A 12965-nucleotide genomic window follows, 5' to 3' on the forward strand; every position below is an offset into this window, starting at 1 on the left:
AGCCAAAGGTTGCTTGTCCCTGTGACTCAGACGCTGCCAACTGCATCAACACAGCCAAGACCTCCTGGGTCCAGTTCAAACTGGGTAAGTTGAAACTCTTCATTCCTCTTCCTCTTCATCCTCATAAAGTTACCTCAGGAAAGAGGGATAACTGCCTCATTCTAGGGATGAACTCAGGGTAGGTGGGTGCCATCTGCAGTCCTGAGTTCAGGAAAACTGGACTTGCAGCCAGGTTGATGTCGGGCTGTTTCTCTCCCTCTGCACTAAACACAAGACAGGATGGGCAATCCCTCTGATGGAATCAGCAAGTGGTCTCGGGCTCAACTCAGGTATGGAATGCTTATGATCTGGACATCAGGCTCTGGACAGAAAACAGACTTACGGGAGTCCACCCGGTAGGGAAATGTAAAAATGGAAGGATGTGAAGGAGGGTGGGAGGCTCAGAACCTTTTATGAGTTTATGAACTTTTATGAGTATCATGATGTTGGACCAGGATTATTGCTGCCAAAACCAGGGTGGGACAATGTTGACTGGCAGCTAAAGAAGCCCAATGGTTATGCCATGAACTGTCTCTGAGCCTGTCTTTACCATGTCCAGAGGAACCAAAGAATGGGAACTGTTGTGCCGAGGAGTCTGAAAGAGGCTGGGTGGTGGGTCAAGGCCACCCTCCTTTGGGCCTTTGCTGGCCTTCTGTCCAGTCTGTGGGGGATACAGAAGAGAGAGAGGGGTCCCTGGGAATTCAGAGGGAAAGGGTGTTAGCATAGAGGCAGGGAGGGAAATGTGAACAATTGCATATATAGCCCATGATTTGTTTGTCATTCACCAGATCAGACTTCAGGTGTGTGTGGATGGGGTGTTAGCCCTCTGTTCCTGTAGGAGCAGAGAACGTTCTAAAAACTTTGGGAGAAAAAGATGGAGAGCCGGAGAAGGAAGAATAAAATCAAAAAGCAATAACTCTTTTTCCTTTAACAAGACTATATCCTCAGAGATTGGTGACTCTGTGTCCAATAATTGTAGCCCAGAACCCATATCAAGAGCACCTTAAGTCCAAAAGGACAAGAACAACTAGGTTGATTCTGGCATAGGCACTGGGATACTCCTGGGATCATGGCCACACTGGTGCCCCAAAGGAAAGTGCCCTAGGAAGGCACAATATTTAGTCCTGGGAGGAAATGTAGAAGCCAGCCAGAAAGAGACGGTGTGTGAGATTTCACATGGATGGAAGAGCCCAGAACAGCCTAGAAAGTTGGTGGCAGGATTAGGAGAGAAGGTCTGCAGCAGGCTGTGGACATTGTAGGAATAATTAATATCAATCGGACTTGAGATTAAACACCACCTTTGATCATTTGGCCCCAGATAATAGACTCAATACCATTATATTTATAATAAGCTTTTAATGCATAAGAGCTATGCAGAATCTACCCTCCACATCACTCCGTCTACTTCCCTATTAATGACTCTGAAATATGACTCGCCATGCTCCATCTGGGCCGCTCTTAACTCCAACTGAGCAGCCCTCATGGCCATGTTTTCACGACTCACCTACCCCATGGCAACCTTTCCTCTCTCCACCTTCTCTCTCCTCTCTTGTGGTTCTCCTGACCCCGAGCCCAGGAACTGAAACCCTTCCTACCTCTTTGCTGACCGGCTATAGTCTGATGACATCTTTATTCCATCAACAGTTTTAAATTAAGGAGCAAGGTCACATAGCATCACTTGATGTACATAATTCTGTCTTCCCTGAGACAGCTGGGGCCAGTATTTAACAATACAATACATAGCAACAGACCAAACCTCAAAAGTGAGGGTCTCTCTATGCTGGGTTCAAGGTCCTGAGCCTGAACCCAAGAAAGAATTACAGATTCTCAGGGAGGAGCTTGGGGTCCTGACCTTTGTCTGGCCTAATGAAGGAGAATGTGAGGAAGCCACCAGATGAGGCTTGCTGAGAGGCCCTGATCTGCAATGTTCGGGAAAATGTGAACAGATGGGGAAGGGAAGCCCCCAGACTGGGACTTTAGGTGGCCATAAGTTGAGAATGACAGCATTGTCCACACACCTCCAGGGCCATGTCTGTAGCTTCCTTTATCCAAGCAGGCCCGCTTTCTAGCTGGCCAGAAACAGGCTTAATGAAGGTAGAGAAAGACAAGACTGTATGTGCTTGTGTGGTACTGAGTATTGACTGCATGGCCAAGTGTATGCTTGGCAAGAACTTGCCATGAGTCTTCTCTGCATAGACTCACAGCAAACTCTAAGACATATGGCACAGACACTTTACCAAAAGGTAGTGCCGCGTGAGATACCAGCTTGTCTGTTGATAGCTGAAGTCCTGTGGCCTGTAAGGCAAAGGGGAAGTGAGGTAGGGAGGGAGGGTGCATCCAGTTCTTCACGCCTGTGCCCCAGCAAAGTCCCCGAGAAGGCTTCGACAACCTTCTTCTTGTCAAGCCTAGGTACCTCGGTTTACTCGGTCACAGGGCTAGTGACCTCATGTCTGAGAAAAACAAATTCCAGGTGGATGACAGTGAGACAGGGTGGTGGTGGCTTCTGTGCAGAGGAGCCTGACATTTGGTGACATCAGAGCCATTGTTCTTTTGAGATGAAGCCGATAAGCTAACAAGATGCCATCTCCCTGGAAATGGCCTGGGCTGCTGCAGCTTCATAGAGAAGCCCACCTTTGGGTATCCTGGCAGCGATACCTCATAGCTCTCTTCAAAGACACAGAAGCAAAGTGTTTCTTGCAGTTGGTGTCTTCCAACCCAAAGTCCCGGAGGGGTTCCTACAAGTAAGTGAGCCTACGGTGGCTGTTCTCAGGGCTGGGGAAGGCTCACTGTGGAGACCCAAGGCTGTAAGTAGATGAAGTAGCTATAGATCAGGGCCGTGTGTAGGAGGCCTGGGGGTGTCTAGATGTGAGCTACATGAAGTGTGGGCCAGCTGTGTCCACAGAATTTCTCCATCATTCTGTTTATAGAAAAATAGAGCCAAGGAAGGACTCCGCCACAGTGTACTGTTTTCCACAAAAGAAGGGACCTCACTTTTTGTCTCCATTGTTGGGCTGTACCATATGATCTTGGAGCTGTAACACAGTACCTGCAGGGATGCAATTTACAAAGGGAGATAATCACAGAGCTCAGCACAGGAGGCTGGGAGGCCCAGGCGCTAGCTTGCCCTTTGCATAGGATCTTCCTCCAGCACAACAAGATGTCCTCACAGAGTGAGGCAGAGCAAGGAAGCAGGCTTTGTGCTTGCCTCCTCCTCTCAGAGACCTCATCCTCATGCAGCCTGGAAGCTTGGGCCCCTGAAACAGTTGCTCAGTGGATACTAGCTATTATTCCTCAAATACAGCTCCCATTCCCAGGAAGTTGCCAGAGCATTCTTCCCAATCTCTCCGTTTCACGTGTTGACTTGATTCTTGTGCGCAGCTGCATCCTCAGTTTCTCACGCTTACTTACCTTGGACACCACGGGACAGGAGGCCACTGCCCCAGCTGGGGTGAGGGAGACAGAATGGAGCCGGATGGTTGACCTCATTAGGGATCAGCTGTGGGATGTAGGGAAAGACTGAGCTCTGTGAATTAATTCCCTTTGAGTCTTGGCAGCCACCCTGGAGGGAACCACGGAACAACCAGATCCATGGCCACCTGCCTGCCTCTGCTACCGTGTGTCCTTCTTTTGTGGGGGCTGGGCATCTGGTGAGCTGTAAGAAAAACCTCTCAGAGATCCTGGGACTGCTCGGAGGATCCAGAAGCTCTCACAGCCTCTCGGGGTAGCCACAACTATCTACCTTGTCTGTGCTCTGACTCTGTGTCTATAGGGATCCACCTCAAAGACCAATCTGGGGCATATGAGGGGCAACCTCCCCTTTACCTTGTCTTCTCTGGTGTGATTAGAAGAGGCTGAGCATGTGAAGGACGGCAGGCCATGTGGCTTAGTCACAACTCCCAAAGTCAGCACAGACCAATGACTTTTGTGTGATTTGTGAGAATCTCAAGATGTAAAGCTTCCATTGAGGAAGAAATACTTCTCTTAGAACCTTGTCTGAAGAGGCCGATTTGGGGCTCTGTAATCTCCATAGAGAGTGCAGTCCGACTCTAATACAGAACAATATCCATCTTACTGTGTTCAACATACTCTGATGACAACTCAGTTTCCTCTCCGAATGTTCCTCTTGAGCCTAAGAAAAAGAAAAAGAATGAAAGAAAAGTGGGGGGGGGGGTGAGCAGATAGGCTGAAAGTCTCACGTGAAGGTACCAGCACCACAGTCTTTGATGCGCCAGGTGTTTGTGGTGGACGTAGGCCAGTTTTGAGGTTTCTTTCCCTCTTTCTAGTGTTCGGTTTTTACTTTCTGCTTGCTCTAAGCTGAAAACAGTTCATTTCCCTACAAAGCAATGTGGTGTCTCCCTAGTGCATGAGTTGTCTTGGCTCCCATCCCATAATACCACAGGGTGAGAACTTGAACGCGGTCTGCCTTTTCCCTCAGCTTTAGACGCCGATGTCCATACTGAAGGTGAGGCGGGTTGGTTGCGGTGAGGGCGATACTCCTGCTGTGCAGAGAGGGCAGGATCACGGTGAGAGTGAAGGGAGAGAATGTGCGTCATCCCACCAGGACTGCTGATTAGGGAGCCATATTTACACTGCTTTCCTGTAATTACTTCACTGCCATGGAGACTATCTGTAAGTATAGATACTGAGCCTCATGACTAGAACATAGGGAACAAGAGGCACAGTTCAGTTGGTGACAGCATTGGAGACCAACACATCAACAGAGCTTCGTGGGACAAACACATGACCTAACATGAAGAACCGGATGCTCTGTGCCACGCTGGCTCCTCTACCCCGTCACTGACTTTCTCTTTCTTTTCCATGTTGACATCCGACACACCCTCAAGGGAGCCACTGAGGATCATGGCAAGCAGTGGGTACCTGTCTCGCCTGCTGGCTGAAGATGGAGCCTGGGAGACGTTTGTATCTAAGGCCAAGTTGCCAAGGTCACTGCTATGGGATGTCCCGGCACTGCCCCTCACCTCTGAATAACAGGTTCTCTCAGGGCAGGCTCACCCACTCCAGACAGTCCCCGTTGATAAGGCACTCCTCAACAAGCCTTGGAAAATATTCTAACATGTTGGTCAGTGGGTCCCAAGGATGCTCCTGTCTCTACCTAACCCATCTCTGTGATTATGACACTGGACCACCCTGGCCCAGCTGTTTTGACTTGGGTTTGAGGGATGGCATTTAGGTTTGCATGCTCATATGGTGAGCACTTCCCCAGCTGAGTGTCTCCCCAGCCTAAAAATGACTCAGCCCCTATTAAAGACCATAAAGCCTATCTAAAATACCTAACCTCGCTCACCAAATGGGGAACTTCTGCACGGCTTTAGAGTTCTTACTGGGCTGTGATAGTGCAGTTCACTGTGGGATGGGTTTATTTTACATAATCCTTTACTGTTGGCCTCTGCTCTTACAGGGATAGGGCCGCAGCCCTGCACAAAACACTGAGGGACCTGACCGCGCTCTTGGCTCTAGCAGACAGAGACAGACTTCAGAGAGGCTTGAAAGGCAGGGAGAAGTTTTTGAAAGCATTTCCTCGCTTGAAAGCAGAGGTGGAGAGGCACATCAGCCAGCTCCACACCCTGGCTGACCGTGCTGAGGAGCTGCATAGGGGCTGCACCATCTCCAACGTGGTGGCTGGCTCCTTCAGTGCTGCCTCCAACATCCTGGAGCTCCTTGGTCTCTTTCTGGCACCTGTGACAGCAGAGGGCAGTCTGGTGCTCTCAGCAACTGGCTTGGGGCTGGGGGTAGCAGCTACTGTGACTGATGTTACTACTTCAATCATGGCGGGATCAAGCAGGGCTTTGGATGAAGGTGAAGCTGGGCACCGTGTTTTGACTGGCATGGAGAAGGCTGGCACAAGTGGGGCTAGGGTTGCCAGCAGGGTCCCTCGGGCTACCAGAGATATAACCAGAGACCTGGAAGCCCTTGAGCGGCACATGGATGCTCTCAGGCTGGTTAGAGCCAACCCTCGCTTAGAAGAAGATGCCAGGATCATCGCTACCACAGGAGACATCCCTGCCCAACGGGCTAGACGGGTGCAGACCAGTCTGAAAGGAACCCCTGTGGCAATGAGCAACGAAGCTCGGATGCGCAGTGCCGCCACCGCAGGTGTCGCCCTCATGCGTGACGTTGACAGCCTTATGCAAGAGTCAAAGCATTTGTACGAAGGGACTGTGTCCGAGTCGGCTGAAGCACTGAGGATGCTGGCTCGGGAGCTGGAGGAGAACCTGGAAGAGCTCATCAAATTCTACAGGACAATCTGATCAGGCTCCAGTCAGTCACCCCATCCCCGGGACATGCAGAAGTCAGGGGAATTGACCTGGACAGAGCTAGGGACAATGGTGGTTCTGTTAGATGGAGAGCAAGACTGTAGTCAGGTCTGAGTCGCGGAGTGTGCAGGCCTGCTGCTGAGCACAGCAAGGTCAGCGTGCAGAGCAGCGGGTCAAGTGAGACCCACAGGAGCCTGAGATGAGGGACCAGAGGATGTGCTGAAGAGGGATTGGGAAGACTGAACTCTGGACTAAACATGGAGGACGCCAGGTAAAAGGAAGACTGTGAAGCTCCCCTTCCTCATCTGAGCTACTGGAAACAAGGCCTCACAAAAACACAAACCAGAGAGAAAGGTGTGCGCGCTCTGTAAAGAAGTAATGAGCTCCCCCCAGCCTGTGCTTTCAAACCAATGCTTTTCCCCAGCTCCCCAACCCACTCCCGTCCTCCTTCACGTCATCATCCCCTAAATAAACCGTTTCTATTGATATTCACCATGTGGCTGATTCTGTTCTTTGTCCTGGAACATGAGACCCTGGAAACCTCAGCAGGGATCCTCGGAACTCTCAGCATTGCCTGTACCTGCTGGTAGCCAGCCCAGCGTCTTTACAAGAGCACTAGATGAAGTACTGTCCCCTCTTATGGAAGCTCCGGGACACCTTGGCAGAGCTCCCTCCGGAGGCTCCATGTTTGTGTGGACGGGTGCCCCTCCCCTCCCATCTTTCTCTCTGGTGTTTTCTTTCTGTGGATTATGGAGCCAGGGTGGACGGTTTGCCTGAAGCTTCTCCTCCATCCCTAGAGCGGTAACTGAAAAAAATCCCTGAGCAAGTCCCAAGTCTAGGCTCATTACCACTGTCAACACAAAAATACAACTCTCACCTCAAAAGGGATGTGACACCGTTTATTCTGAAGCCCAATGGGAGTGATCACAGACCAGGAAGGTAGATTTAGGTTACTCCAAAGGTCTATATTCCAATATAGTAACTAACCATTTCATGACCCTTTTGAGAACAAAGAAAGTCATGAATCAGAACACTTTTCTGATACATTTGTGGAAGCATCAGATATGGCTACACCGAAGCAGAGAAATGAATCTCAGCTACAGGCCTCAGATACTGGCTGATAACATTATTAGCTTATGGGCTGGTGAACCTAGGGGTCTGATAAGTTAATACATCACAAAAAAGTTGTTATCTGTTAGTCTCAGGATATTAAGGTCAATGCAGAGATGGTAAGCAATGGTTATTCGGGGCAGTAAAGATGGTCAGAAACAACTGTAATTGGGCTATTGATCTGCAACCTTCCAACCTCTCCAGTCATCGAAGTTCTAACCCGCTAATGAGCCTCTTGGGAAGCTCAATGGGGATTCCTTCTGAAAACTGTTACTTGCCCCATCCACATTCGTTACTGGATGCTGAGTCAAGGTCTCTGCACCAAGAAGCCAGGTGAGGGGATGGGCAGTGGCTTGTACAGGGAAGAGGGACATGCCCAGGAGATCTGGGAAGTGATCTATACCGTCCCACAGTCAGTGTGGCTGAGACCACAGTGATGTGTCCAGCAGTGAGAGATCAAAGGGTCAGAGGTCGCTCCTCTGACTGGGTGCGTGAAGGGGGCTAGACTGAGGGTGGTCCCAGGGAGCAGCTTGACTGGGATGTCCTCTGGGTCCTCAGCTGTTCAGCAGAGGTGACTATCACTTTCTTCAAGAGCTGAGAATATCGGTCCAGAGCTTACCTCTGGCTGTGACTCGGGTGCGTACCTGGGGACAGGACATACTGCTAAGGACCTCTGTGTCTCTTCTACCTCAGCCAAAAAGAATTCTTCAATAAGTAGACAATTCTGTCCATGCTCTCGGCCACTCGGAAAAGGAAGAACCCTTGCTCAGCTTTAAGGATATGTGATTTAGGCACTGTCACAGGGCACAGGTTCAGCAGCCAAGAGATGAATTTGCATCTGGTTAACATCTGGTTAGGTTTTTCCCTTCCTCATCCCTATGCAAAAGAAAGTGCTGGAAAGCTCTCGAATGGAACCGCTGTGGAGTTCAGCTCAGTTCCAGCCTGCCTGATACATGACTAGAGAACTTCAGAGGGAATGTGGCTATTCAGGGTGCCCTCTGGGGATGGAGGATTTGAAAGACATGAATGGGGAGAAACAGAACCCAGAGTCCACCCACCCTTGTGTTGTGACCATCCTGGGGTTGGCCCTAAGGTGTTGCTGCATGAATAGCACACATGACCTTGTAAGGCACAAGGAACCCAGAGCTTGGACCATGTCTCTCACAAGTATACATCTGTGTGATAAGTTCCACAGGTAAATTTGAGACCCAGAAAAGACTGTCCTTTTCCATATATGTGAAGGAAGTTAGGTGGTTTTCAAGCCTGCACCCTTGGCCTTAGCCAACCTCTCTTCTGTCTGTGAGGCTGTAGAAGAGAGACAGAGGGTATTATGTGTGTCTGGTGGTAGTGTCAGTTGTGGGGACAGGGAGGAGGTGCACAGCCCTGTAAACAGTCATTATGGTATGGCGATACTTGGGAGGAATTAGGAAGTATGTGTCACTAGAGGTAGGCTTTGAGCCTTTAAAAGCTCAGGGAAGGCCAGAGTCTCTCCCTTCCTGTTGCTTGAGGATCTGGATTACAGCTCAACTTCCCTAACAGCCTGTCTGCTTCCATGCCACCAAGCTCCCCACCAGGACAATAAATAGCTTCAGTTAAACACTTTCTTTATAAACCTTACTTTAGCCATGGCTTCTCTTCCCCACAGTGAAACAGTGACTGAGACAAAATATACGAAGTAACCATTGATAATACACAGTTTCCACCTGCAGATGGCCACCAGAACATTCCCCTCCATCTCTCTCTCTCCCTCTGTGCAGACTCAGTTCTTTCTCCACAGTCCTCAGCTGATGCCTTCTCCTGTGTCCCCAATAGGAGAGCGGCCCTCTGCCATGACTTGGGAAAAGGCAGCAGGGCTGAAGCCACAGACTGACTTTATTAAATAAAAGTGGAAGCATTCTCTTCTTTCTCTGCAAGGATGCCCGTTCTGTCTTTCTTTTCCTAACCCCCCCCCCACACACACACACAAGTCCATGGCAATTCCCTTGGTGTCAATCCTCGGGGTCAGTGAACTAGAACAAGAGTAGCTTCCCAGGAAACCTGCTTTAAATAAGAAAAATAATAATGATAAAGCCCAGGGAAACAGAAAAACTGTAGGTGGAGTTTTCTGTTCCTTGGGAGCCATCCCTGAGAGAGCTATGGGTCCCAGATCACTAAGCCATGGGAACTGCTTTTTCCTCCTGTAGCCTGGACACCTGGTGACTGTAAGGAACACCTGCCAAGTCCTCTGCCTGACACCGAGACCAAGCAGCTGTCATGGCCACCGGAGGTAAGCATGTTGTTCCCCACTGCTGCACATGGCCTAAGCGTGCTAGAACCTCTGAGCTGAATGCCTGCTGGGGAGTCAAGGGTACAGAGAACCCCAAAGAGAGCACAGAGAGTCCTCGTTCACAGTGCCTCCCCTTCCTCACTTTGCCATGAGTAAACTCCCAGGAGTCATCTCCTCAATACCCAACCTGGAAAAAAAATGGAAGCCAGAAAAGGACACTGGGAGAGAAGAGAGAAGGGAGGGAGGGAATGAGGGAAGAGGGAGGGAGACAGAGATGAGGGGTGATCATCAGAGTCAGCTCTAATTTTATCCCTTTCATGGTGGCTTCCTCTAAGCTGAGCCTGGGGCACTGTCCTTGAGGGTGCAGTGCACCTTGCTCCAGCCCAAGCCATCCTGGAACTCACTCTGAAGAGCAGCCTGGACTCAAACTCACAGAGATACCCCTGCCTCAGCCTCCCAAGTGCTGGATTAAAAGTATGCACCAAAAAGTCAGGCTTCATTCCATTTTTAAAATTCTTCTGTTGGCTCTATAGACATTTCATTCATTCATTCATTCATTCATTCAATCAATCAACCAGCTATTCATTCATTCAACCTTACATTCAGAGTCTTTAAAGCTGGCGTTACTGGCTTTCATCACTGTTGCAACTCATGAGACTAGATTTTTTTGTTACAGTGTTGTATGATTTGGTAATTCCAGGGATGCAGAAAGGCAGGAGTAAAGAGTCATCAGTTCACATCGTGGCAGATATAAAACAATAACAGACAAAGCAGTGACTAAAACGGCCAAAAGAAGACATTGCCTATACACACCTAAGACACACCCCCACTGCCCTCCAGACTCCAGCAGGGCCTGCTTGCCATGGTGCCTCCACTCAGACTTTGAACCTCTCACTAGCTCAGGCATCGTGCTCTGATTAGATGGAGAAGCTCCCTCACCACTGAACTCCCAGATGTTTATTAATCCAGTGGATGGAAAACTGACTGTTCCTGTGCTGAAGGTCACATTAGGGGCTGGAGAATGGCTGGGGGGTTGAGAGCACCTGCAGAGGACCTGGGTTCAGTTCCCAGCGCCCACGTCAGACTCACAACAGTCTGTAAACGTGGGATCCAGTGGCCTCCATGGGCACCGGGCATGCACATGGTGCAGGCAAATGTTCATAAACACAAAATAAAAATAAAGGAAAAGACGTAAACCCACATTCAAGAGCCAACACCAGGCACACAGTAAACGGAAGCCATGACTGGGGTTTTCCCTCTTCCTGGGGCTGTTCTAAGATGAAAGGTACATTAGTGTCCTCAGGATGGCATCGTGAAGAGACACTGGGCAGGTGGCTTCTACAGAAAAGATCTCCTCCCGGTGCTCTGGAATCAGATACCACAGAGTGCAGCAGGGTGACCCTGGAGAGCACTCTCTTCCTGCTTGTCCTGTCTGTGTGCCTGGGCAGAGGGAGAGGGGCAGGGAAAGAGAAAACGGATGGGGGAAGAAGGAGGAGGAGGGAGGACAGTTTCTACCTCTTCATCAGCTAACAGGTGAGGAGCTCAAACACACCCTCACTTAATTTCAGTACTGTGTGTCCTTAAAGGTTCTGTTACCAGCCAGTCTCCAGGACAAGGAATTTTACAGATGAGTTTAAGAACACACTCAGCCCCTACCACTAGTGACATTAAAATACTCCCTGTGGCAAGTGCTCAGACACACACTTAACCAGCTTGTCCCTGACCCATTTAAACTCTGTGCACAGTCCTCTGACCAGATGCATTTTCTTCCCATCTAGACAGAGAATGCTTCATTGTAACAATAGTTGACTACCTCCTGGATACAAGGAGCCTAGAGGACCTGCAGCTCCTGTTGATTGAAGAGGAATCCTGGAAACAATTTGTGGAAGAACTTGATTTGTCCAGGTCACCTTCCTGAGGGATGCCTGCAGTACCACAGTTCAGGCCTGGTTACCGTTTTCTAGGCAGGAATACTCTCCCCAGACAGACCAAGTAGTTAGGGTTCAGTAAATATTTTCTCTTCTTAGCAAATATTTCCCTTACCATGCTCTCTACCAGAGAAGAGCCTCTGCTGGAAGGGAGATGACAACAGCCACAGGGAACTAAATTATTCCTGCCATTGCCATTCCTGTGGCCACTGGAAGTTAGTTTATTACATGCTTCTTTATTTCATCAGTATTGAGTGGCATTGTGAGAATAATAAGATAATGCATGTGGTAGTACACAGTAGGCAGCCTGCACACTGTAGGCGTTCATTAAATGTCCTGACCCAAGGGACAGTCAACAGGAACCCAGGATCACCTAGGGGAGAATGGGGAAACAAGAGACACAAAGAACGGACAGAAAGTCAAGTGGTCTGATCAAGCTGACAAATTTTTTATTTCTCACATGCTAGTTTTTTACACGTAGAAGAAGGCAATAAGGCATGGGAAAGTAAATCATGGGACTAAGGGAACTTTCCAGATAAGAACTTTTCACAATACCCTTTGTGGAGAATTACATGGGGAGGGGGACGACCCAGGTGTAGGAGAGAATGTTCTGCCTGGCAGGACTGTTACCTGGGTGACCGTTCTACTCTGCTAGCTACCAGAGGAAAGTGAGATCAACTAATTTCTGGGAAAAGGCCTTTTCTGTGGGAAACAGAAACCTAGGCTGAGAATTATGTAAAAAGCCATTACTCAGGCTAAGAGAATTTCTTACTTCTGTCAGCTCCCGGCATATCCTCCCTTCTTATTTGTTTATAACCCGAGTGGATGTAGGTGAGTAGATACATACATCCGTCTGCAGACGGTGGGCTTTAACCAGAGAGAAGAAGCATTGACTTGATCCTCCTAGATGTGTTTACATGGTGCCTTTTTGAGGAGGAGAGGGTCTAAGTGTCCTTGTCAGAGATTCAAGAATGGCCAAGGACCACCTCTGAACACAACCTCTGTGGAACCAGGTTGGCTTCCCAGGGGACTCAGAGGCAATGCATGGTCCTCCCCTTACAGTGCTTTGCCTCTCGCTGGTGCCCACACTGCTCTTAAGCGAGTGTGCATAGTGCTTAGATCTGAGTTCTGTGCAGATCCTGTAGGAGGCCCACTCACCGTGGGTTCATCAAGGCCACTATCTACTAGGTCAAGTTGGTCGTAATGAACTTGTATAGGTTTGGATGCCAGAGAGTCAATTTGCTGACTCATGAAGTCCGTCTGCCAGCAGTATTAGGAAACCTACTAATGGGCCAAGAATGGAGAGGAGAAGGGTGGTAAACCATAGAGAAGTGGGTGAAAAGTTCA

At 49.3% G+C, this 12965-nt stretch overlaps 2 protein-coding genes across 2 annotated transcripts in view; both read left to right on the forward strand.

The window, feature by feature from the left end:
- LOC308438351 (apolipoprotein L3-like) lies at nt 1–6308 on the forward strand (the record flags this gene model as incomplete). Its single annotated transcript, XM_080939721.1, has 3 exons — nt 1–84; nt 4884–4982; nt 5459–6308. The coding sequence occupies exons 2-3, from the start codon at nt 4900–4902 to the stop codon at nt 6306–6308; spliced, it is 933 nt and encodes a 310-aa protein (XP_080795847.1). The 5' UTR covers nt 1–84; nt 4884–4899.
- A 3369-nt stretch (nt 6309–9677) lies between these two features.
- Nucleotides 9678–12965, forward strand: part of LOC308438394 (apolipoprotein L3-like) — a gene marked incomplete at both ends in the record, with an annotated part of 14645 nt that continues 11357 nt past the window's right edge. The window contains 2 exons of the mRNA XM_080939745.1: nt 9678–9690; nt 11469–11595. Coding sequence (XP_080795871.1) covers nt 9678–9690; nt 11469–11595 — 140 coding nt within the window. The remainder of the gene's footprint in view (nt 9691–11468; nt 11596–12965) is intronic.

Source organism: Micromys minutus (assembly GCF_963924665.1).
Source record: "Micromys minutus genome assembly, chromosome: 27".
Lineage (NCBI taxonomy): Eukaryota > Metazoa > Chordata > Mammalia > Rodentia > Muridae > Micromys > Micromys minutus.